This window comes from Phoxinus phoxinus (assembly GCF_949152265.1).
Source record: "Phoxinus phoxinus genome assembly, chromosome: 13".
Taxonomy (NCBI): Eukaryota; Metazoa; Chordata; class Actinopteri; order Cypriniformes; family Leuciscidae; genus Phoxinus; species Phoxinus phoxinus.
Window position 1 is genome coordinate 1,495,001 of NC_136888.1, and position 27,954 is coordinate 1,522,954.

Genomic DNA, 27,954 nt, shown 5'->3' on the forward strand with positions numbered 1-27,954 from the left:
ACACACACACACACACACACACACACACACACACACACACACCTACACACTCACGGGAGCGTTTTAAACTTTATTCACAGCAGCGCCATCTTTGATTTTGAATGGAAAACCACGTTCTGTGTGAACCGGCTCTTAATGTCGCGTTCGTTTCTCAACAGTGGGTTTTTCCCATCACTGGGCCGCAGAAACCTCAAAATGGTGGCTTTTTATTTAAAGTGAAAATAAGAAGAAAACTGTCATGTCACGCAGAGCTGTGTTATAAAATGTTTGGCATTCATCCACATCCTAGTTAAAGACACTTAATATAAAGTGGGACCCATTTATTTCAATATAAATTATGTAAATGTTATGTATATTACATGTAATATGTAAATAAAGTAGTAAGAAGGGAGCATGGTAAAAACAGCAATGTGTTTGTAATTAATTAATATAAAATGTTATGTATAGACTTAAAGTCCCGCTGTAGTCAATAATGCTATCCCTTAAAATTAATCTTTAATCACCAAAATGACACATTTAAATGTTTTTTGCCAAAAAATGTTTTGTCATGCCTTAAAATATCTTGAATGTAACTCGACACCCTTGCCTCGATTAGTATACGCGGTTCTATGAATATGCAAATGAGCCCCGCCTCCACTCACTCACTCACTCAGAGATCCACTGGTTGACGATCACACGTTGATCTGATTGGTCAAGGTAGTGTGTGACGTCAGAAACACCAGCGATTTCAACCCGTGTGTTTGAGACTGTCTTTGGTTCACTGCAGTTTTAAGCAGAAAATACTCAGCAATGCTGTCCACTTATGAACTTACACATGGTGTGTGTTAAAGCAGATTAATAACTCCACATACACACATAAACTACATTAAAAGTTTTGACTGATGATTCAAATAGAGTGTGTGTGTGTGTGTGTGTGTGTGTGTGTGTGTGTGTGTGTGTGTGTGTGTGTGTGTGTGTGTGTGTGTGTGTGTGTGTGTGTAAAATAGTAAGAAAAGAACATGGTGAAAACCTTTTTTAAAAGAGTTAATCTGCAGAAACGAATCAAACCTCCCGAATGCGTTCTCTTTTACTCTGAGTTCGTACAGCGAGAGAAACTGAATGCGTATCAATATCCGCCCTGTTAAATCACCATAACCGGTGTATTGTAAATAACACCCGTGAGTGTTCAGAGGCAGGCTCGTCCCGACCGGTTAAACCCTGACTCACCGCGCCGGCGCCGCAGATGTGTGTGTCCTGGAGGTCGTGCGTCCAGCGCTGGAGAACAGGAGGCCGGTGCATTGATGCGTTCGTGTTGTTTGTGACAAGATGCACAGATGAATCAGTCGAACACACTCGTCATCTCACGACCTGCCGAACGCTTCACGCTGCTGGTATGAGCTCGTACTGAGGAGATCTGGATCTGTCAGAGCCGATGGTCTTCCCCGACACACTCCTTCATTACTGCGCTCGCCTCCACCATAACTCATGTGTGAGACAGTCTAACAGAAGATGGACAAAACCAGTCAGATATCAACGGAGTTCATAACTCCATTTTCTAAACTATAGTGAATAAACTGAGATTATGTGAGAGTAATGTGAGAATAATGCTGGTTTGACTGTGTGTGTGGCTCGTGCGTGTCCACAAACACACAGCAGGATTATATTGAACCGCTCCACCTCTGACTCGAGTGATGTGCTTGACTATTTTCAGACTATTTTAACAAAATGCAAAAAAAAAAACGTGATTATTTTCATTGAAGATTCCCAAGGATGCGATATGAGTCAGATTGGAATGAAAGTTGTCGTGACAGGATAATGTGAGCATGTTTTTATAAAGCAAAAGCTTGAAAAAAAAAACCCTCTGTGAATGTATATTTTTGAATTGCATATTGAAGATGGAAGATGAAAAACACAATAATAACGGCTTGTGTCTGAGGAGACCAGCGAGCGCTGTCCGGTCTCATCACGTCCAGATCCGAATGACCGTCCCATTACTATGGTAACGAGGGTTATTCCTGTACGCCGGGGTTTGACAGGACAGGCTTTGACACGCAGACAAACACGGGAAGAGCGAACGCCAGAAAACGCCGGCAATTAGAGCGAGATTCCAGCGCCTCGGGCTCCTGTGCGGTGTCCAAGCCTCACGTTTGATACTTTATCAGTCATTCCTTCCACATTATTATTGCGTGCTCATGCAACAGTGGACGGGCGTCACCATTGTGCCTTAATTTATTAGGGAGATGTTGCGCTTTAATGGCTGTAGCTGAATGGAGATATTACCGTTTATGTTCCGTTTACTTTTGGCCTCTCACTTTGTCATTAATTTCTCGTTTGACTTGTACCTTTTAACCTCGCGCGTTCATTTTTCATTAGCCATTGTCATTTTCGGCCGTTGCACGAGATATAAAAGTGCTGTGGATGAATAATAGACATCTGCAGCATCTTTACTTTCATGCAGATTCATTATTCATACTTCAGTTTCTGGAAATGTGATCTTGCACAAATACATGCCCAGCTCACACATATAACAACCCTTTGCACATCATGTTCATGGCAATTAACCAAAATGCAGAATATTGTGATTTTATTCTTTTCATTTAAAGATTACCATTAGATTTTTTGTTAACACAGTAGTTATTTTTGCAGATAAATGCATATAATGCAATGTTTTTATTTAAATCAGCATAAATTAAATAATACTATACATCAATAATGTTTGCATTAGCTTAATGAGAATGAGACTTTTTAAATTACAGTAAAGAGAAATTTGAATGGCAATAATGAATTTTAATTTAATGAAATAAATGGCAATACAAAAAAAAAAAGTTTTATTTAAGTCTTTATTTATAAAACACATTTTAAACTGATGTGAAATATGACCTGGATGGCCAATTATTATTATGTTTTTTCCAAATACTCAAAATGTTGCTATTTATGTTTTATTTCACTGTACTACACATTCGATAATATAAGAGAAATTTTAATGCCAATAATATATTTTGATTTAATGAAATAAATCCCAATGCAAAAAAAAGTTAAATATAAAATTGGTTTCTTTATTTAAATAAAACACACACACACACATTTTACATTTGTGTAAAATTTGACCTGAATGGCCAATTTTATGTTTTTAAAAATACTCAAAATGTTGCTATTTATGTGTTATTTCACTGAAACCAACATCACTCAGAAACTAGACTAAATATTACACATTCCATAATATTCATTTTGCAGAAACTTGTACTATATATATATGAAAAAAAGTGAAAACTCATGTATTAAAATAAAACCGCATTGGAGATGCAGATTTGCATATCAGAGCAAATTAAACACATATAAAAAATAAACTTGTCTAAACCACTGTAAACCCTGTGAACGTAATAAAAAGCTTTGAGATTTCCTACCGGTGAGTTTATTTAGCTGGTGTTAATGAGCAGGGGTTGATGTGGCTGGGTGTGTTTCATGAAGTCACACTGCCATCTTTTGAACAGATGCTGAAACTGCACTCGTGTGTGTGTGTGTGTGTGTGTGTTGGGCTGACTGCATGTGTGTGTCGATGGCCTCGTGTGCTGATGTGACGCAGCCTGACATGAGGAGAGACCCTCACAGACCGGACCAGAACCACAGAGATGTGTGGATCGGGTTTCGGCATCATTCAGTCAGACATCATCACTGATGCCCCTCGGCCGAAACCTCCCAACCCTCGCCAGTCCCCCGAATTAGGGAGATTAGCGGGAAAGCGCATAATGCGGGATGATGGAATTTGTCATCATTTGCATTGTCCTGGAAAGATCCTGTTTGATAGAGCGACGCGTGAGGGGCTTGTCATGTCCCACGGGCAGGTCACGGGGAGATTTCTGCGCTTTGTGCATCAGTCGAAAAAGCCTCACAACCAATTTGTCACAAAAGCAGCGCGTTTGACGGCGGCGGGGCGTTTTTCCTCCTCGCTCAATGACGGATGCTTATATTCCGGACAAGCTCATGTTGTTTAGATATTATCGAATGCGCAATATTTAGTCTAGCTTCTGAGCGTTGTTGGATTCAGTGAAAAAACACATAAATAGAGGCATCTTGAGTGTTATATTGTGTCTTTCTCCCGTCTGACCTCCAAACAGCCGATAGATAGAGAGCAATAATCAGCGTAAATCTGACAGAAGCCGAGGTGACAGCGTTCCTCATCCGGCTCGGGGTCAGACGCTCCTCAAAGACACCGGCTCATCTGTCACACTTCTATCACGTGTGTGATTTCACATTTTTGTTCATCTGAATCCAGTCAAAAGGCTTCCTTTGTGCATTTGGGTACAGCTATTTATAGTGCTGCTCAAGTTACTCTGATTTCCTGCGACACGTAGCATGAGCAAATAAAATACAGAGACTTGATCAGGCCTTCAGAACAAGATTTGAGGATTTGAGATTCTCACGAGCGTTTGAAAGTGAAGTGTTGAAGAAGCGTGAATCACTGCAAGCGTATGATCTTCAACATGCCATCTGAAGACCAGCAATAATGCAGCAATGCAGACATAGTGCAGTGATAATGCTGTAATACAGTAATAATACAGCAATAGTGCAATAATAATGCTGGAATACAGCAATAATGCAGCAATAGTGCAGTAATAATGCTCTAATACAGTAATAATGCAGCAATAGTGCAGTAATAATGCTGTAATACAGTAATAATGCAGCAATAGTGCAGTAATAATGCAGCAATAGTGAAGTAATTATGCAGCAATAGTTCAGTAATAATGCTGTAATGCAGCAATAGTGCAGTAATAATGCTGTAATACAGTAATAATGCAGCAATAATGCAGTAATAATGCAGCAATAGTGCAGTAATTATGCAGCAATAGTTCAGTAATAATGCTGTAATACAGTAATAATGCAGCAATAGTGCAGTAATAATGCTGGAATACAGTAATAATGCAGCAATAGTGCAGTAATAATGCTGTAATACAGTAATAATGCAGAAATAGTGCAGGAATACAGTACTAATGCAGCATTAGTGAAGTAATAATGCTATAACACAGTAATAATGCAGCAATAATGCTGTAATACAGTAATAATGCAGCAATAGTGCAGTAATAATGCTGTAATAAAGTAATAATGCAGTAATAATGCAGTAATAATGCTGTAATACAGTAATAATGCAGCAATACTGCAATAATAGTGCAGTAATACAGTAGTAATTCCACAATAGTGCAGTAATACAGTAATAATGCAGCAATAGTCCAGTAATAATGCAGCAATAGTCCACTAATAATGCAGCAATAGTGCAGTAATACAGTAATAATGCAGCAATAGTGCAGTAATACAGTAATAATGCAGCAATAGTGCAGTAATACAGTAATAATGCAGTAATACAGTAATAATGCAGCAATAGTGCAGTAATACAGTAATAATGCAGTGATACAGTAATAATGCAGCAATAGTGCAGTAATACAGTAATAATGCAGTAATACAGTAATGATGCAGCAATAGTGCAGTAATACAGTAATAATGCAGTAATACAGTAATAATGCAGCAATATTGCAGTAATACAGTAATAATGCAGCAATAGTGCAGTAATACAGTAATAATGCAGCAATAGTGCAGTAATACAGTAATAATACAGCAATAGTGCTGTAACACAGTAATAATACAGCAATAGTGCCGTAATACAGTAATAATGCAGCAATAGTGCAGTAATAATCCTGGAATACAGTAATAATGCAGCAATAGTGCAGTAATACAGTAATAATGCAGCAATAGTGCAGTAATACAGTAATAATGCAGCAATAGTGCAGTAATACAGTAATAATGCAGCAATAGTGCAGTAATACAGTAATAATGCAGCAATAGTGCAGTAATACAGTAATAATGCAGCAATAGTGCAGTAACACAGTAATAATGCAGCAATAGTGCAGTAATAATGCTGTAATACAGTAATAATGCAGCAATAGTGCAGTAATACAGTAATAATGTAGCAATAGTGCAGTAATACAGTAATAATGCAGCAATAGTGCAGTAACACAGTAATAATGCAGCAATAGTGCAGTAATAATGCTGTAATACAGTAATAATGCAGCAATAGTGCAGTAATACAGTAATAATGCAGCAATAGTGCAGTAATACAGTAATAATGCAGCAATAGTGCAGTAATACAGTAATAATGCAGCAATAATGCTGTAACACAGTAATAATGGAGCAATAGTGCAGTAATAATGCTGTAATACAGTAATAGTGCAGTAATACAGTAATAATGCAGCAATAGTGCAGTAATACAGTAATAATGCAGTAATAGTCCAGTAATACAGTAATAATGCAGCAATAGTGCAGTGATACAGTAATAATGCAGCAATAGTGTAGTAATACAGTAATAATGCAGTAATACAGTAATAATGCAGCAATAGTGCAGTAATACAGTAATAATGCAGCAATAGTGCAGTAATACAGTAATAATGCAGCAATAGTGCAGTAATACAGTAATAATGCAGCAATAGTGCTGTAACACAGTAATAATACAGCAATAGTGCCGTAATACAGTAATAATACAGCAATAGTGCCGTAATACAGTAATAATGCAGCAATAGTGCAGTCATAATGCTGGAATACAGTAATAATGCAGCAATAGTGCAGTAATACAGTAATAATGCAGCAATAGTGCAGTAATACAGTAATAATGCAGCAATAGTGCAGTAATACAGTAATAATGCAGCAAAAGTGCAGTAATACAGTAATAATGCAGCAATAATGCTGTAACACAGTAATAATGCAGCAATAGTGCAGTAATAATGCTGGAATACAGTAATAATGCAGCAATGCAGACATAGTGCAGTAATAATGCTGTAATACAGTAATAATGCAGCAATGCAGACATAGTGCAGTAATAATGCTGTAATACAGTAATAATGCAGCAATGCAGACATAGTGCAGTAATAATGCTGCAGTACAGTAATAATGCAGCAATGCAGACATAGTACAGTAATAATGCTGTAACACAGTAATAATGCAGCAATAGTGCAGTAATAATGATGGAATACAGTAATAATGCAGGAATAGTGCAGTAATACAGTAATAATGCTGTAATACAGTAATAATGCAGCAATGCAGAAATAGTGCAGTAATACAGTAATAATGCTGTAATACAGTAATAATGCAGCAATAGTGCAGTAAGAATGCTGTAATACAGTACTAATGCAGCATTGCAGAAATAGTGCAGTAAAAATGCTGTAATACAGTAATAATGCAACAATAGTGCACTAATACAGTAATAATGCAGCAATAGTGCAGTAATACAGTAATAATGCAGCAATGGTGCAGTAAGAATGCTGTAATACAGTACTAATGCAGCAATGCAGAAATAGTGCAGTAAAAATGCTGTAATACAGTAATAATGCAACAATAGTGCACTAATACAGTAATAATGCAGCAATAGTGCAGTAATACAGTAATAATGCAGCAATGGTGCAGTAATAATGCTGTAATACAGTAATAATGCAACAATAGTGCAGTAATACAGTAATAATGCAGCAATGGTGCAGTAATAGTGCAGTAATACAGTAATAATGCAACAATAGTGCAGTAATAATGCTGTAATACAGTAATAATGCAACAATAGTGCAGTAATACTGTAATAATGCAACAATGGGGCAGTAATAATGCAGCAATAGTGCAGTAATAATGCTGGAATACAGTAATAATGCAGCAATGCAGAAATAGTGCAGTAATAATGATGTAATACAGTACTAATGCAGCAATGCAGAAATAGTGCAGTAAAAATGCTGTAATACAGTAATAATGCAACAATAGTGCACTAATACAGTAATAATGCAGCAATAGTGCAGTAATACAGTAATAATGCAGCAATGGTGCAGTAATAATGCTGTAATACAGTAATAATTCAACAATAGTGCAGTAATACAGTAATAATGCAGCAATGGTGCAGTAATAATGCTGGAATACAGTAATAATGCTGTAATACAGTAATAATGCAACAATAGTGCAGTAATACTGTAATAATGCAACAATGGGGCAGTAATAATGCTGGAATACAGTAATAATGCAGCAATGCAGAAATAGTGCAGTAAAAATGCTGTAATAAAGTAATAATGCTATAATACAGTAATAATGCAGCAATAGTGCAGTAATAATGCTGGAATACAGTATTAATACAGTAATAATAAAGCAATGCAGAAATAATGCAGTAATAATGCTGTAATAAAGTAATAATGCAGCAATAATGCAGCAATAATACTGTAATAAAGTAATAATGCTGTAACACAGTAATAATACAGTAATAATGCAGCAATAGTGCAGTAATAATGCTGGAATACAGTATTAATACAGTAATAATGCAGCAATGCAGAAAGAGTGCAATAATAATGCTGTAATAAAGTAATAATGCAGCAATAGTGCAGTAATAATGCAGCAATAATGCAGTAATAATGCTGTAATAAAGTAATAATGCAGCAATAGTGCAGTTATACTGCTGTAATACCGTAATAATACAGTAATAATGCAGCAATAGTGCAGTAATAATGCTGGAATACAGTATTAATACAGTAATAATGCAGCAATGCCGAAATAGTGCATTAATAATGCTGTAATACAGTAATAATTCAGCAATGCAGACATAGTGCAGTAATAATGCTGTAATACAATAATAATGCAGCAATAATGCAGTAATAATGCAGAAATAGAGCAGTAATAATGCTGTAATACAGTAATAATACAGCAATGAAGAAACAGTCCAGTAATACAGTAGTAATGCAGCAATAGTGCAGTAATACAGTAATAATGCAGCAATATTGCAGTAATAATGCTGTAATAATGCAGCAATAGTGCAGTAATAATGCTGTAATACAGTAATAATGCAGCAATATTGCAGTAATAATGCTGTAATAATGCAGCAATAGTGCAGTAATAATGCTGTAATACAGTAATAATGCAGCAGTAGTGCAGTAATTATGCTGTAATACAGTAATAATGCAGCAATAGTGCAGTAATACAGTAATAATGCAGCAATAGTGCAGTAATAATGCTGTAATACAGTAATAATGCAGCAATAGTGCAGTAATACAGTAATAATGCAGCAATAGTGCAGTAATAATGCTGTAATACAGTAATAATGCAGCAATAGTGCAGTAATAATGCTGTAATACAGTAATAATGCAGCAATGCAGAAATAGTCCAGTAATACAGTAATAATGCAGCAATAGTGCAGTAATAATGCTGTAATACAGTAATAATGCAGCAATAGTGCAGTAATAATGCTGGAATACAGTAATAATGCAGCAATAGTGCAGTAATACAGTGATAATGCAGCAATAGTGCAGTAATAATGCTGTAATACAGTAATAATGCAGCAATAGTGCAGTAATAATGCTGTAATACAGTAATAATGCAGCAATAGTGCAGTAATAATGCTGGAATACAGTAATAATGCAGCAATAGTGCAGTAATACAGTAATAATGCAGCAATAGTGCAGTAATACAGTAATAATGCAGCAATAGTGCAGTAATACAGTAATAATGCAGCAATAGTGCAGTAATACAGTAATAATGCAGCAATAGTGCAGTAATAATGCTGTAATACAGTAATAATGCAGCAATAGTGCAGTAATAATGCTGGAATACAGTAATAATGCAGCAATAGTGCAGTAATAATGCTGTAATACAGTAATAATGCAGCAATAGTGCAGTAATAATGCTGTAATACAGTAATAATGCAGCAATAGTGCAGCAATAGTGCAGTAATAATGCTGTAATACAGTAATAATGCAGCAATAGTGCAGTAATAATGCTGTAATACAGTAATAATGCAGCAATAGTGCAGTAATAATGCTGTAATACAGTAATAATGCAGCAATAGTGCAGTAATAATGCTGTAATACAGTAATAATGCAGCAATAGTGCAGTAATAATGCTGGAATACAGTAATAATGCAGCAATAGTGCAGTAATAATGCTGTAATACAGTAATAATGCAGCAATAGTGCAGTAATAATGCTGTGATACAGTAATAATGCAACAATAGTGCATTAATAATGCTGGAATACAGTAATAATGCAGCAATAGTGCAGTAATAATGCTGGAATACAGTAATAATGCAGCAATAGTGCAGTAATAATGCTGGAATACAGTAATAATGCTGGAATACAGTAATAATGCAGCAATAGTGCAGTAATAATGCTGTAATACAGTAATAATGCAGCAATAGTGCAGTAATAATGCTGTAATACAGTAATAATGCAGCAATAGTGCAGTAACAATGCTGTAATACAGTAATAATGCAGCAATAGTGCAGTAATAATGCTGTAATACAGTATTAAAACAGTAATAATGCAGCAATGCAGAAACAGTGCAGTAATAATACAGTAATAGTATAATAGCGATCCGCCATGGAACAAGCGCGCCGGCTCTTAAAGGGAATGTGTGAGGACGCTCTGATTGGCTTATTTCACGTTACATCCAAACCACACCTATGAGTAATGAAGCGACTTCAGACCAACACATTTTAGATTTGCGTCGGGCGCAAGAGTCGTTTATCCCGCCGGTATAATAGCAACAGCGCCGGGATCCGCCCACAGAGTTACTTGCGTTTCGCGTTTGATACTTGCGTTTCAGAACGTTACAATAGGGCCCTGGATGTCTGAGTGTCGCGATTTCGGTTACATATCGCATATCTTTACAGCGCTAGCAATAATGCTATACACTCTGAAGACTCTCTGGATCATGATTGTTCAATAGATTCATTCTGTAGACAAGATATACTGTACATACACCACCGTTCAAAAGTTGAGGATTAATGCTATTTATTTTAATTAATAAACTTTTATTCAGCAAGGCTGCAATAAATTGATCAAAAGTGACAGTAAAGACATTTATAATGTTACAAAAGATTATATTTCAAATAAACGCTGTTCTTTTGAATTTCTATTCTTCAAAGAATCATATCAGTAGTGTTATCTTAGTACTATTGACAGTTTTTATTAATATTTTGAAATAGGTTTAGGTATGTATGTTTTTATATATATATCTTAATTTCCGTTAAAGTTTTAGTAATTTAATGTTTGACATTTTTTATTAGGTTTCACTTCTTTAAATATATTTGTATTCATTTGTATTTTAGTTGTTGCTATTACATCTAAACATCTAAGCTATTACAAAGAAACGGTTCAGTGAAGTTTAAAGGAGCAGATCGGCACACACATGTAACTGGCTCAGGATCAGCGCGGTTCCTCAGCGCATGCATCAATTATGCATGAAGCGTCAGATGCGCGTGCATTAGCATTAGCATTAGCATACCTGATGGTGCTTTTCCTCCGCGTCCTTGACCAGCGCCACCGAGTCTGACTGTTCGTCAATAACAGGTCATTTACCCAGAGCCAGAAATAACATCTTTAAGGTCACCTCCACTAACACGCACACACACTCACACACACACCATGCTGGACCTCAGAGACTTCATTAACATGCAGGACATCGTCTGCTCGTTTCCGCCAGAAATTAATCTTTTGGGAAGCTCCTCGCGCGAGCCTTAAAGTTGCTTTTCCTGAAACACTTTGTCGGTTGCTGCGAGTTAAATGAAACGCGGTGCCATAGTTTGACCCCTATGAATATTAATAAGGCTCTATTAAAAATGCATGTGGCGTTGTAGTTGTTGATCAGATTTTGGATGCCCATGCAAATTGGCCTGTCTTCCCTGTCAGCGGCGCGGATGAATAATGTAGTTGTGTTGTATATTCAGGGACACACCATTGACAGTCAATTAACAGGTTTGATTGGTGTGTGAACTCATTCTTTTGAACTGTTAATTTTATGTAAATAGTATTCCCCGGATCCCGAGTTACCTGCGCCAGGCTCTTAATAATTGATCACGCCGCACCTGTTTTTATTTTGAAATATTATAATAGCCGAGAGGTCTTGCTTTTGATATTCAAATCCACAAATATGAAGTGCTTCTTTTCTAAATCCTCTCGGCATGTCGGACTGCGTGCCGGATCGTGTGGGAAAGGTCTGATGGCTCTTGATGGCTCATAACGGGAACGCCAATCCCGGTTTGGGAACGCCGTAGATTTGGGAGTCGCGCGGTAAACGATGCGCGGATTGATCCGGCTTTGCTCCGTCCTGGTGATGTGCATCGGTCCGGGCAGATGCGGACGGTTCATCACAGTTGACGGGTGAACCCAGCGGCGGGAATCTCCAGAAACGCAGATGATTATGGAAATGAATGTGACTATTCGCTCCCTGCAGCAAAAGCGCTTTTGGTTGATCTGTCGTTTCTCAAGCACGTCTGGCAAAGAACATCGTCCACGCTTTCTAAGAAAAGTCCTTGAGAATAAATATGTGCATGAAGTTTGTCTCCAACACAACATAACAAACATCGTAACTTGAAAAATAAAATAAACGTTTGCGGAAATCAATCACGTTATTAAAAACTCTAACACTTTACAATAAGGTTTCCTTTGCTATTAACATGATCTAACCATGAGACTGTGATAATACTTTATAATACTTCTACGTTAATTTACTAACTAACATTGCATTACAATGCATTAACGGACATTAGCTAATGAGACCTTACTGTAAAGTGTTACCTATTTACATTATATTTACTAGTGGAAACATCTCATTTTCCTTCAGTTTAACTTGATGTATTAAAATAACTAAAAACTAAAACTGAAATAAAAAGAAATATAAAAAATTATAATAAACTATATGATTCCAAACTAACACTCAATGCACATGATGTAGGACTAAAAACATAAATAAAGAAACGTTAGCTGAAATCAAACAAGATGTTAAAAACTGTAACACTTTACAATAAGGTTCCATTTATGAACTAACCATGAGACTGTGGGAATACTTGATAACACTGATAGAATGATAATCTTAGTTCATGATAATTCCAGCATTTACTAATATGTTATTAACTCTTTCCCTCTTTCTCAGCTTTTTGCTCAAAATGTTGCTTTTTTAATTAAAATTTATGAAAAAAATGCATGAAGCTAGAAGCTTTAAAAGCAGATGCTCTGATATATTGCATATTCAGACATTCATACAACAAAATATTCTGGAGGCCATAAAATTAGTTACAAATTAAGAGTTAAAATCAAAAGTTGTATCTGGTAATATTATTGGTAACACTTTACAAGGTTGGTAACACTTTACACTTTACTTTACAAGGTTCATCAGTTAACATGAACTAAGAACGGCTCTTCTACAGGATTTATTCATATTTGTTCATGCTAATTTCAATCTGTTAACATTAATGCACTGTGAACTAACATGAACTAACAATGAACAGCTGTGTTTTATTAACTAACATTAACAAAGTAGCAAATTGTATTGATCACTGTTAGTAATATTAGATTATGCAATAACTAATGGTCTTATTGTAAAGTGTTACCAATTTAAACTGTACTTACTCGTTGCACTAGTTGAAACCTCTCATTTTCATTTTGTTTAACTTGACATATTAAAAAAATATATATATAATAGAGATGGAGAATATAAAATATGAAAACCTAATGCAAAATATTAATAACAACTTTATGATCCCAAATGAACACTCAATGCACATATTAAATGACTAGAAAATAAAAATTAAATGTAGACTGATTCTTCTCTCTCTTCCCATCAAACTCCTGAGATGTGTGTGTCGAGTGAGTGTGCTCGTGTAATTGTCTGTAAAGCTGTGTGTCGCAGGGACTGTGCTGGAGACTTCAGCGTTTGACCTCTGGATCTGACCTCTGGATCTGACCAGCTCCTGTATTTTTAGCTGCAGATTCTCAGCTAATTATCACCTGGTTATTAGTGATTGCGCGAGCTTTCATCGCTGGTGTGAAACGGGAACTCGAGGTGATAGAATAACAGTGAAGGTGTGGAGCGTTAATTGATGCTCTGCTGTTCAAACACTGATGCTATAATAATGTTAATGAGTTGCACCTCGTTTGATGTTCGTCTCCGGCTGATTTATGGACGTTTCCATCAGCAGCGGATAATAACCGGCCGGGAAACTTTTTCAGTTTTGGTAAATGGTTAGTGTTTTGTTGAGCGTCAGAAAGGCAAACCAAATCAAGCTTTATTTCTACAGCGCTTTATTCAGTTTGAAAGCAGCTTCACAGTGATGATCTAAACCAGTGCCGCAAACTTCCTCACATATGAGACTCACACAGAAGACAATAGTGTCATTAATCAGATCAAGTTTTGTTCTCATCTGATATATTACTGAATATTCATTAGATATATAAAATATTAAGCGCATTTTAAATTGTACAAATGCATTTTTTTGACTGAATATTACCATGTACAAGCTCTTTATTTTCTATTAATCTTTTATGGCTTTTGCAAATTTTGCAAGCCTGTATATCTGAATACAGATCAAATTGAAAACTTGATTTATGTGGTTTTATTATTTTCTTACAATAAACATTAAATATGCTGACATTGAAAATAAAGTAAACACATAATAAAATATATATCATTATTCATATTTTAATATTTTATTTATTTTTAATATGTATTTATTAATTTATACATATTTATTATATATTTCTTCATAAATAATAAATATATGTGACCCTGGTCACATGGGTCAATTTTTAAGCTTTCCATTGATGTGTGGTTTGTTAGGATAGGACAATATTTGGCAGAGATACAACTATTTGAAAATCTGGGGGTGCAAACATATCTAAACATTGAGAAAATCGTTAAAAAAACGTTCCTGTTCTCAGCGGTTGTTATCTGGGAATAACATACCGTTGGATGGCACGATTGACCTATCAGAATCAAGTATTCCACCGAACCGTGTAAAAATAAGTTATATACTATGTATATATTAATTAATACATTTGTATGTTAATATATGTGTATTTGCTGCTGTGTGTCAGGTGCGGGAGGCTGTGTTCTGCGCGGGACAGGTCGCTCTGACCCCCTGCTCTATGCAGATGCTGGACGGGCCGCCGGCGCTCCAGGCCCGGCTCTGCTTCAGTCACACGGAGAAGGTTCTGTGTGCCGTCAGCGCCGGACTCACGCTGGCTCACGCTCTGCAGGCGCATATCTACCTCACACACCCCGAACACACAGCGGCTGTCACCACGGCCTGGAACACACACCTGCAGGAACTCCAGGTGAGCTTCATCTGTATATCTGTGTACATATACATATATATATTTATACGTCATTGTCAGCCGGGTACACCCATTGAGGGGCAGAAACACTGAGGGGCAGAAACACTGAGGGGCAGAAACACTGAGGGGCAGAAACACTGAGGGGCAGAAACACTGAGGGGCAGAAACACTGAGCGGCAGAAACACTGAGGGGCAGGAACACTGAGGGGCAGGAACACTGAGGGGCAGAAACACTGAGGGGCAGGAACACTGAGAGGCAGAAACACTGAGGGGCAGAAACACTGAGCGGCAGAAACACTGAGGGGCAGAAACACTGAGGGGCAGAAACACTGAGGGGCAGAAACACTGAGGGGCAGAAACACTGAGGGGCAGAAACACTGAGGGGCAGAAACACTGAGAGGCAGAAACACTGAGGGGCAGAAACACTGAGGGGCAGAAACACTGAGGGGCAGAAACACTGAGGGGCAGAAACACTGAGGGGCAGAAACACTGAGGGGCAGAAACACTGAGGGGCAGAAACACTGAGGGGCAGAAACACTGAGCGGCAGAAACACTGAGGGGCAGAAACACTGAGGGGCAGAAACACTGAGGGGCAGAAACACTGAGCGGCAGAAACACTGAGGGGCAGAAACACTGAGGGGCAGAAACACTGAGGGGCAGAAACACTGAGAGGCAGAAACACTGAGAGGCAGAAACACTGAGGGGCAGAAACACTGAGCGGCAGAAACACTGAGGGGCAGAAACACTGAGGGGCAGAAACACTGAGGGGCAGAAACACTGAGAGGCAGAAACACTGAGCGGCAGAAACACTGAGGGGCAGAAACACTGAGAGGCAGAAACACTGAGAGGCAGAAACACTGAGGGGCAGAAACACTGAGGGGCAGAAACACTGAGGGGCAGAAACACTGAGGGGCAGAAACACTGAGCGGCAGAAACTGAGGGGCAGAAACACTGAGGGGCAGAAACACTGAGGGGCAGAAACACTGAGCGGCAGAAACACTGAGGGGCAGAAACACTGAGGGGCAGAAACACTGAGGGGCAGAAACACTGAGGGGCAGAAACACTGAGAGGCAGAAACACTGAGAGGCAGAAACACTGAGGGGCAGAAACACTGAGCGGCAGAAACACTGAGGGGCAGAAACACTGAGGGGCAGAAACACTGAGGGGCAGAAACACTGAGAGGCAGAAACACTGAGGGGCAGAAACACTGAGCGGCAGAAACACTGAGGGGCAGAAACACTGAGAGGCAGAAACACTGAGAGGCAGAAACACTGAGGGGCAGAAACACTGAGGGGCAGAAACACTGAGGGGCAGAAACACTGAGGGGCAGAAACACTGAGAGGCAGAAACACTGAGCGGCAGAAACACTGAGCGGCAGAAACACTGAGGGGCAGAAACACTGAGAGGCAGAAACACTGAGAGGCAGAAACACTGAGAGGCAGAAACACTGAGAGGCAGAAACACTGAGAGGCAGAAACACTGAGGGGCAGAAACACTGAGGGGCAGAAACACTGAGGGGCAGAAACACTGAGGGGCAGAAACACTGAGCGGCAGAAACACTGAGCGGCAGAAACACTGAGGGGCAGAAACACTGAGAGGCAGAAACACTGAGGGGCGGAAACACTGAGAGGCAGAAACACTAAGAGGCAGAAACACTGAGAGGCAGAAACACTGAGGGGCAGAAACACTGAGGGGCAGAAACACTGAGGGGCAGAAACACTGAGGGGCAGAAACACTGAGCGGCAGAAACACTGAGCGGCAGAAACACTGAGGGGCAGAAACACTGAGAGGCAGAAACACTGAGGGGCGGAAACACTGAGAGGCAGAAACACTAAGAGGCAGAAACACTGAGAGGCAGAAACACTGAGGGGCAGAAACACTGAGGGGCAGAAACACTGAGAGGCAGAAACACTGAGCGGCAGAAACACTGAGGGGCAGAAACACTGAGAGGCAGAAACACTGAGCGGCAGAAACACTGAGGGGCAGAAACACTGAGAGGCAGAAACACTGAGAGGCAGAAACACTGAGGGGCAGGAACACTGAGTGGCAGAAACACTGAGGGGCAGAAACACTGAGGGGCGGAAACACTGAGGGGCAGAAACACTGAGAGGCAGAAACACTGAGAGGCAGAAACACTGAGGGGCGGAAACACTGAGGGGCAGAAACACTGAGAGGCAGAAACACTGAGCGGCAGAAACACTGAGGGGCAGAAACACTGAGAGGCAGAAACACTGAGAGGCAGAAACACTGAGGGGCAGGAACACTGAGTGGCAGAAACACTGAGGGGCAGAAACACTGAGGGGCAGAAACACTGAGGGGCAGAAACACTGAGAGGCAGAAACACTGAGCGGCAGAAACACTGAGGGGCAGAAACACTGAGAGGCAGAAACACTGAGGGGCAGAAACACTGAGGGGCAGGAACACTGAGTGGCAGAAACACTGAGGGGCAGAAACACTGAGGGGCAGAAACACTGAGGGGCAGAAACACTGAGAGGCAGAAACACTGAGGGGGAGAAACACTGAGGGGCAGAAACACTGAGGGGGAGAAACACTGAGGGGCGGAAACACTGAGGGGCAGAAACACTGAGAGGCAGAAACACTGAGGGGCAGAAACACTGAGAGGCAGAAACACTGAGAGGCAGAAACACTGAGGGGCAGAAACACTGAGGGGCAGAAACACTGAGCGGCAGAAACACTGAGGGGCAGAAACACTGAGGGGCAGAAACACTGAGGGGCAGAAACACTGAGGGGCAGAAACACTGAGAGGCAGAAACACTGAGAGGCAGAAACACTGAGGGGCAGAAACACTGAGCGGCAGAAACACTGAGGGGCAGAAACACTGAGGGGCAGAAACACTGAGGGGCAGAAACACTGAGAGGCAGAAACACTGAGGGGCAGAAACACTGAGCGGCAGAAACACTGAGGGGCAGAAACACTGAGAGGCAGAAACACTGAGACGCAGAAACACTGAGGGGCAGAAACACTGAGGGGCAGAAACACTGAGGGGCAGAAACACTGAGGGGCAGAAACACTGAGAGGCAGAAACACTGAGCGGCAGAAACACTGAGCGGCAGAAACACTGAGGGGCAGAAACACTGAGAGGCAGAAACACTGAGGGGCAGAAACACTGAGAGGCAGAAACACTAAGAGGCAGAAACACTGAGAGGCGGAAACACTGAGGGGCAGAAACACTGAGGGGCAGAAACACTGAGGGGCAGAAACACTGAGGGGCAGAAACACTGAGCGGCAGAAACACTGAGCGGCAGAAACACTGAGGGGCAGAAACACTGAGAGGCAGAAACACTAAGAGGCAGAAACACTGAGGGGCGGAAACACTGAGAGGCAGAAACACTAAGAGGCAGAAACACTGAGAGGCAGAAACACTGAGGGGCAGAAACACTGAGGGGCAGAAACACTGAGAGGCAGAAACACTGAGCGGCAGAAACACTGAGGGGCAGAAACACTGAGAGGCAGAAACACTGAGCGGCAGAAACACTGAGGGGCAGAAACACTGAGAGGCAGAAACACTGAGAGGCAGAAACACTGAGGGGCAGGAACACTGAGTGGCAGAAACACTGAGGGGCAGAAACACTGAGGGGCGGAAACACTGAGGGGCAGAAACACTGAGAGGCAGAAACACTGAGAGGCAGAAACACTGAGGGGCGGAAACACTGAGGGGCAGAAACACTGAGAGGCAGAAACACTGAGCGGCAGAAACACTGAGGGGCAGAAACACTGAGAGGCAGAAACACTGAGAGGCAGAAACACTGAGGGGCAGGAACACTGAGTGGCAGAAACACTGAGGGGCAGAAACACTGAGGGGCAGAAACACTGAGGGGCAGAAACACTGAGAGGCAGAAACACTGAGCGGCAGAAACACTGAGGGGCAGAAACACTGAGAGGCAGAAACACTGAGGGGCAGAAACACTGAGGGGCAGGAACACTGAGTGGCAGAAACACTGAGGGGCAGAAACACTGAGGGGCAGAAACACTGAGGGGCAGAAACACTGAGAGGCAGAAACACTGAGGGGGAGAAACACTGAGGGGCGGAAACACTGAGAGGCAGAAACACTAAGAGGCAGAAACACTGAGAGGCAGAAACACTGAGGGGCAGAAACACTGAGGGGCAGAAACACTGAGAGGCAGAAACACTGAGCGGCAGAAACACTGAGGGGCAGAAACACTGAGAGGCAGAAACACTGAGAGGCAGAAACACTGAGAGGCAGAAACACTGAGGGGCAGAAACACTGAGCGGCAGAAACACTGAGAGGCAGAAACACTGAGAGGCGGAAACACTGAGAGGCAGAAACACTAAGAGGCAGAAACACTGAGAGGCAGAAACACTGAGGGGCAGAAACACTGAGCGGCAGAAACACTGAGAGGCAGAAACACTGAGGGGCAGAAACACTGAGCGGCAGAAACACTGAGGGGCGGAAACACTGAGGGGCAGAAACACTGAGAGGTAGAAACACTGAGCGGCAGAAACACTGAGGGGCAGAAACACTGAGCGGCAGAAACACTGAGAGGCAGAAACACTGAGGGGCAGAAACACTGAGGGGCAGGAACACTGAGTGGCAGAAACACTGAGGGGCAGAAACACTAAGGGGCAGAAACACTGAGGGGCAGAAACACTGAGAGGCAGAAACACTGAGGGGGAGAAACACTGAGGGGCAGAAACACTGAGAGGCAGAAACACTGAGAGGCAGAAACACTGAGGGGCAGAAACACTGAGAGGCAGAAACACTGAGGGGCGGAAACACTGAGAGGCAGAAACACTGAGAGGCAGAAACACTGAGCGGCAGAAACACTGAGGGGCAGAAACACTGAGGGGCAGAAACACTGAGCGGCAGAAACACTGAGAGGCAGAAACACTGAGAGGCAGAAACACTGAGGGGCAGAAACACTGAGGGGCAGAAACACTGAGGGGCAGAAACACTGAGGGGCAGAAACACTGAGCGGCAGAAACACTGAGGGGCAGAAACACTGAGAGGCAGAAACACTGAGGGGCGGAAACACTGAGAGGCAGAAACACTAAGAGGCAGAAACACTGAGAGGCAGAAACACTGAGGGGCAGAAACACTGAGGGGCAGAAACACTGAGGGGCAGAAACACTGAGGGGCAGAAACACTGAGCGGCAGAAACACTGAGCGGCAGAAACACTGAGGGGCAGAAACACTGAGAGGCAGAAACACTGAGGGGCGGAAACACTGAGAGGCAGAAACACTAAGAGGCAGAAACACTGAGAGGCAGAAACACTGAGGGGCAGAAACACTGAGGGGCAGAAACACTGAGAGGCAGAAACACTGAGCGGCAGAAACACTGAGGGGCAGAAACACTGAGAGGCAGAAACACTGAGCGGCAGAAACACTGAGGGGCAGAAACACTGAGAGGCAGAAACACTGAGAGGCAGAAACACTGAGGGGCAGGAACACTGAGTGGCAGAAACACTGAGGGGCAGAAACACTGAGGGGCGGAAACACTGAGGGGCAGAAACACTGAGAGGCAGAAACACTGAGAGGCAGAAACACTGAGGGGCGGAAACACTGAGGGGCAGAAACACTGAGAGGCAGAAACACTGAGCGGCAGAAACACTGAGGGGCAGAAACACTGAGAGGCAGAAACACTGAGAGGCAGAAACACTGAGGGGCAGGAACACTGAGTGGCAGAAACACTGAGGGGCAGAAACACTGAGGGGCAGAAACACTGAGGGGCAGAAACACTGAGAGGCAGAAACACTGAGCGGCAGAAACACTGAGGGGCAGAAACACTGAGAGGCAGAAACACTGAGGGGCAGAAACACTGAGGGGCAGGAACACTGAGTGGCAGAAACACTGAGGGGCAGAAACACTGAGGGGCAGAAACACTGAGGGGCAGAAACACTGAGAGGCAGAAACACTGAGGGGGAGAAACACTGAGGGGCAGAAACACTGAGGGGGAGAAACACTGAGGGGCAGAAACACTGAGAGGCAGAAACACTGAGGGGCAGAAACACTGAGAGGCAGAAACACTGAGAGGCAGAAACACTGAGGGGCAGAAACACTGAGAGGCGGAAACACTGAGAGGCAGAAACACTGAGCGGCAGAAACACTGAGAGGCAGAAACACTGAGAGGCAGAAACACTGAGGGGCAGAAACACTGAGAGGCGGAAACACTGAGAGGCAGAAACACTGAGCGGCAGAAACACTGAGAGGCAGAAACACTGAGAGGCAGAAACACTGAGGGGCAGAAACACTGAGAGGCAGAAACACTGAGAGGCAGAAACACTGAGGGGCAGAAACACTGAGCGGCAGAAACACTGAGAGGCAGAAACACTGAGAGGCGGAAACACTGAGAGGCAGAAACACTAAGAGGCAGAAACACTGAGAGGCAGAAACACTGAGGGGCAGAAACACTGAGCGGCAGAAACACTGAGAGGCAGAAACACTGAGGGGCAGAAACACTGAGCGGCAGAAACACTGAGGGGCGGAAACACTGAGGGGCAGAAACACTGAGAGGCAGAAACACTGAGCGGCAGAAACACTGAGAGGCAGAAACACTAAGAGGCAGAAACACTGAGAGGCAGAAACACTAAGAGGCAGAAACACTGAGAGGCGGAAACACTGAGCGGCAGAAACACTGAGAGGCAGAAACACTGAGAGGCAGAAACACTGAGAGGCAGAAACACTGAGAGGCAGAAACACTGAGGGGCAGAAACACTGAGCGGCAGAAACACTGAGAGGCAGAAACACTGAGAGGCGGAAACACTGAGAGGCAGAAACACTAAGAGGCAGAAACACTGAGAGGCAGAAACACTGAGGGGCAGAAACACTGAGCGGCAGAAACACTGAGAGGCAGAAACACTGAGGGGCAGAAACACTGAGCGGCAGAAACACTGAGGGGCGGAAACACTGAGGGGCAGAAACACTGAGAGGCAGAAACACTGAGCGGCAGAAACACTGAGGGGCAGAAACACTGAGCGGCAGAAACACTGAGAGGCAGAAACACTGAGGGGCAGAAACACTGAGGGGCAGGAACACTGAGTGGCAGAAACACTGAGGGGCAGAAACACTGAGGGGCAGAAACACTGAGGGGCAGAAACACTGAGGGGGAGAAACACTGAGGGGCAGAAACACTGAGAGGCAGAAACACTGAGAGGCAGAAACACTGAGCGGCAGAAACACTGAGAGGCAGAAACACTGAGGGGCGGAAACACTGAGAGGCAGAAACACTGAGAGGCAGAAACACTGAGAGGCAGAAACACTGAGAGGCAGAAACACTGAGGGGCGGAAACACTGAGAGGCAGAAACACTAAGAGGCAGAAACACTGAGGGGCGGAAACACTGAGGGGCAGAAACACTGAGAGGCAGAAACACTGAGGGGCAGAAACACTGAGAGGCAGAAACACTGAGCGGCAGAAACACTGAGAGGCAGAAACACTGAGAGGCAGAAACACTGAGGGGCAGAAACACTGAGGGGCAGAAACACTGAGGGGCAGAAACACTGAGAGGCAGAAACACTGAGAGGCAGAAACACTGAGAGGCAGAAACACTGAGGGGCAGAAACACTGAGAGGCAGAAACACTGAGAGGCAGAAACACTCAGAGGCAGAAACACTGAGAGGCAGAAACACTGAGGGGCGGAAACACTGAGAGGCAGAAACACTAAGAGGCAGAAACACTGAGGGGCGGAAACACTGAGGGGCAGAAACACTGAGGGGCGGAAACACTGAGAGGCAGAAACACTGAGCGGCAGAAACACTGAGGGGCGGAAACACTGAGAGGCAGAAACACTGAGCGGCAGAAACACTGAGGGGCAGAAACACTGAGGGGCGGAAACACTGAGGGGCAGAAACACTGAGAGGCAGAAACACTGAGGGGCAGAAACACTGAGCGGCAGAAACACTGAGAGGCAGAAACACTGAGGGGCAGAAACACTGAGGGGCAGGAACACTGAGTGGCAGAAACACTGAGGGGCAGAAACACTGAGGGGCAGAAACACTGAGGGGCAGAAACACTGAGAGGCAGAAACACTGAGGGGGAGAAACACTGAGGGGCAGAAACACTGAGAGGCAGAAACACTGAGAGGCAGAAACACTGAGGGGCAGAAACACTGAGAGGCAGAAACACTGAGGGGCGGAAACACTGAGAGGCAGAAACACTGAGAGGCAGAAACACTGAGAGGCAGAAACACTGAGGGGCGGAAACACTGAGAGGCAGAAACACTAAGAGGCAGAAACACTGAGGGGCGGAAACACTGAGGGGCAGAAACACTGATAGGCAGAAACACTGAGAGGCAGAAACACTGAGGGGCGGAAACACTGAGGGGCAGAAACACTGAGAGGCAGAAACACTAAGAGGCAGAAACACTGAGAGGCAGAAACACTGAGCGGCAGAAACACTGAGAGGCAGAAACACTGAGAGGCAGAAACACTGAGGGGCGGAAACACTGAGAGGCAGAAACACTAAGAGGCAGAAACACTGAGGGGCGGAAACACTGAGGGGCAGAAACACTGAGAGGCAGAAACACTGAGCGGCAGAAACACTGAGGGGCAGAAACACTGAGCGGCAGAAACACTGAGCGGCAGAAACACTGAGGGGCAGAAACACTGAGGGGCAGAAACACTGAGCGGCAGAAACACTGAGGGGCAGAAACACTAAGAGGCAGAAACACTGAGGGGCAGAAACACTGAGCGGCAGACACACTGAGAGGCAGAAACACTGAGAGGCAGAAACACTGAGAGGCAGAAACACTGAGAGGCAGAAACACTGAGAGGCAGAAACACTGAGTGGCAGAAACACTGAGGGGCAGAAACACTGAGTGGCAGAAACACTGAGAGGCAGAAACACTGAGAGGCAGAAACACTGAGTGGCAGAAACACTGAGGGGCAGAAACACTGAGTGGCAGAAACACTGAGAGGCAGAAACACTGAGTGGCAGAAACACTGAGGGGCAGAAACACTGAGTGGCAGAAACACTGAGGGGCAGAAACACTGAGGGGCAGAAACACTGAGAGGCAGAAACACTGAGAGGCAGAAACACTGAGAGGCAGAAACACTGAGTGGCAGAAACACTGAGGGGCAGAAACACTGAGTGGCAGAAACACTGAGAGGCAGAAACACTGAGCGGCAGAAACACTGAGCGGCAGAAACACTGAGCGGCAGAAACACTGAGAGTCAGAAACACTGAGGGGCAGAAACACTGAGCGGCAGAAACACTGAGCGGCAGAAACACTGAGAGTCAGAAACACTGAGAGGCAGAAACACTGAGAGGCAGAAACACTGAGTGGCAGAAACACTGAGGGGCAGAAACACTGAGGGGCGGAAACACTGAGAGGCAGAAACACTGAGGGGCAGAAACACTGAGAGGCAGAAACACTGAGAGGCAGAAACACTGAGTGGCAGAGACACTGAGGGGCAGAAACACTGAGCGGCAGAAACACTGAGAGGCAGAAACACTGAGGGGCAGAAACACTGAGGGGCAGAAACACTGAGAGGCAGAAACACTGAGAGGCAGAAACACTGAGGGGCGGAAACACTGAGAGGCAGAAACACTGAGGGGCAGAAACACTGAGCGGCAGAAACACTGAGAGGCAGAAACACTGAGTGGCAGAAACACTGAGAGGCAGAAACACTGAGCGGCAGAAACACTGAGGGGCAGAAACACTGAGTGGCAGAAACACTGAGGGGCAGAAACACTGAGAGGCAGAAACACTGAGGGGCAGAAACACTGAGGGGCAGAAACACTGAGCGGCAGAAACACTGAGGGGCAGAAACACTGAGGGGCAGAAACACTGAGGGGCAGAAACACTGAGCGGCAGAAACACTGAGCGGCAGAAACACTGAGGGGCGGAAACACTGAGGGGCGGAAACACTGAGAGGCAGAAACACTGAGGTGCAGAAACACTGAGAGGCGGAAACACTGAGAGGCAGAAACACTGAGGGGCGGAAACACTGAGAGGCAGAAACACTGAGGGGCAGAAACACTGAGGGGCAGAAACACTGAGCTGCAGAAACACTGAGAGGCAGAAACACTGAGGGGCAGAAACACTGAGCGGCAGAAACACTGAGAGGCAGAAACACTGAGGGGCAGAAACACTGAGAGGCAGAAACACTGAGTGGCAGAAACACTGAGTGGCAGAAACACTGAGAGGCAGAAACACTGAGGGGCAGAAACACTGAGAGGCAGAAACACTGAGGGGCAGAAACACTGAGCGGCAGAAACACTGAGCGGCAGAAACACTGAGGGGCAGAAACACTGAGGGGCAGAAACACTGAGAGGCAGAAACACTGAGTGGCAGAAACACTGAGTGGCAGAAACACTGAGAGGCAGAAACACTGAGGGGCAGAAACACTGAGGGGCAGAAACACTGAGCGGCAGAAACACTGAGAGGCAGAAACACTGAGAGGCAGAAACACTGAGGGGCAGAAACACTGAGCGGCAGAAACACTGAGAGGCAGAAACACTGAGCGGCAGAAACACTGAGAGGCAGAAACACTGAGCGGCAGAAACACTGAGCGGCAGAAACACTGAGAGGCAGAAACACTGAGGGGCAGAAACACTGAGAGGCAGAAACACTGAGCGGCAGAAACACTGAGAGGCAGAAACACTGAGCGGCAGAAACACTGAGCGGCAGAAACACTGAGGGGCGGAAACACTGAGCGGCAGAAACACTGAGAGGCAGAAACACTGAGTGGCAGAAACACTGAGAGGCAGAAACACTGAGGGGCGGAAACACTGAGAGGCAGAAACACTGAGAGGCAGAAACACTGAGAGGCAGAAACACTGAGAGGCAGAAACACTGAGGGGCAGAAACACTGAGGGGCAGAAACACTGAGAGGCAGAAACACTGAGTGGCAGAAACACTGAGAGGCAGAAACACTGAGAGGCAGAAACACTGAGGGGCAGAAACACTGAGCGGCAGAAACGCTGAGGGGCAGAAACACTGAGAGGCAGAAACACTGAGAGGCAGAAACACTGAGGGGCGGAAACACTGAGGGGCAGAAACACTGAGGGGCGGAAACACTGAGAGGCAGAAACACTGAGGGGCAGAAACACTGAGGGGCAGAAACACTGAGCGGCAGAAACACTGAGAGGCAGAAACACTGAGGGGCAGAAACACTGAGGGGCGGAAACACTGAGAGGCAGAAACACTGAGAGGCAGAAACACTGAGGGGCGGAAACACTGAGAGGCAGAAACACTGAGCGGCAGAAACACTGAGCGGCAGAAACACTGAGAGGCAGAAACACTGAGGGGCAGAAACACTGAGGGGCGGAAACACTGAGAGGCAGAAACACTGAGGGGCAGAAACACTGAGAGGCAGAAACACTGAGAGGCAGAAACACTGAGCGGCAGAAACACTGAGGGGCAGAAACACTGAGGGGCAGAAACACTGAGGGGCGGAAACACTGAGAGGCAGAAACACTGAGGGGCGGAAACACTGAGAGGCAGAAACACTGAGAGGCAGAAACACTGAGAGGCAGAAACACTGAGGGGCAGAAACACTGAGGGGCAGAAACACTGAGGGGCGGAAACACTGAGAGGCGGAAACACTGAGAGGCAGAAACACTGAGAGGCAGAAACACTGAGGGGCAGAAACACTGAGCGGCAGAAACACTGAGGGGCAGAAACACTGAGCGGCAGAAACACTGAGGGGCAGAAACACTGAGGGGCAGAAACACTGAGGGGCGGAATAACTGAGAGGCAGAAACACTGAGGGGCGGAAACACTGAGAGGCAGAAACACTGAGCGGCAGAAACACTGAGGGGCAGAAACACTGAGGGGCAGAAACACTGAGGGGCGGAAACACTGAGAGGCAGAAACACTGAGGGGCAGAAACACTGAGGGGCAGAAACACTGAGGGGCGGAAACACTGAGAGGCAGAAACACTGAGGGGCAGAAACACTGAGAGGCAGAAACACTGAGGGGCAGAAACACTGAGCGGCAGAAACACTGAGAGGCAGAAACACTGAGCGGCAGAAACACTGAGCGGCAGAAACACTGAGAGGCAGAAACACTGAGAGGCAGAAACACTGAGGGGCGGAAACACTGAGAGGCAGAAACCTGAGGGGCAGAAACACTGAGGGGCAGAAACACTGAGCGGCAGAAACACTGAGAGGCAGAAACACTGAGGGGCGGAAACACTGAGAGGCAGAAACACTGAGGGGCAGAAACACTGAGGGGCAGAAACACTGAGGGGCAGAAACACTGAGCGGCAGAAACACTGAGAGGCAGAAACACTGAGAGGCAGAAACACTGAGGGGCAGAAACACTGAGCGGCAGAAACACTGAGAGGCAGAAACACTGAGCGGCAGAAACACTGAGCGGCAGAAACACTGAGAGGCAGAAACACTGAGGGGCGGAAACACTGAGAGGCAGAAACACTGAGGGGCAGAAACACTGAGGGGCAGAAACACTGAGGGGCAGAAACACTGAGAGGCAGAAACACTGAGGGGCAGAAACACTGAGTGGCAGAAACACTGAGGGGCAGAAACACTGAGTGGCAGAAACACTGAGGGGCAGAAACACTGAGGGGCAGAAACACTGAGGGGCGGAAACACTGAGAGGCAGAAACACTGAGCGGCAGAAACACTGAGCGGCAGAGACACTGAGAGGCAGAAACACTGAGGGGCAGAAACACTGAGGGGCGGAAACACTGAGAGGCAGAAACACTGAGGGGCAGAAACACTGAGGGGCAGAAACACTGAGGGGCAGAAACACTGAGAGGCAGAAACACTGAGCGGCAGAAACACTGAGGGGCAGAAACACTGAGTGGCAGAAACACTGAGTGGCAGAAACACTGAGTGGCAGAAACACTGAGTGGCAGAAACACTGAGTGGCAGAAACACTGAGTGGCAGAAACACTGAGGGCAGAAACACTGAGTGGCAGAA

At 44.4% G+C, this 27,954-nt stretch overlaps 1 protein-coding gene across 1 annotated transcript in view; it reads left to right on the forward strand.

Annotated features, from left to right (window-relative positions):
- The window catches only part of dph6 (diphthamine biosynthesis 6), a 130,728-nt gene that overhangs the window by 81,883 nt on the left and 20,891 nt on the right, over positions 1-27,954 (forward strand). Inside the window, exon 13 of the mRNA XM_079633030.1 lies at positions 14,849-15,088. Coding sequence (XP_079489156.1) covers positions 14,849-15,088 — 240 coding nt within the window. The remainder of the gene's footprint in view (positions 1-14,848; positions 15,089-27,954) is intronic.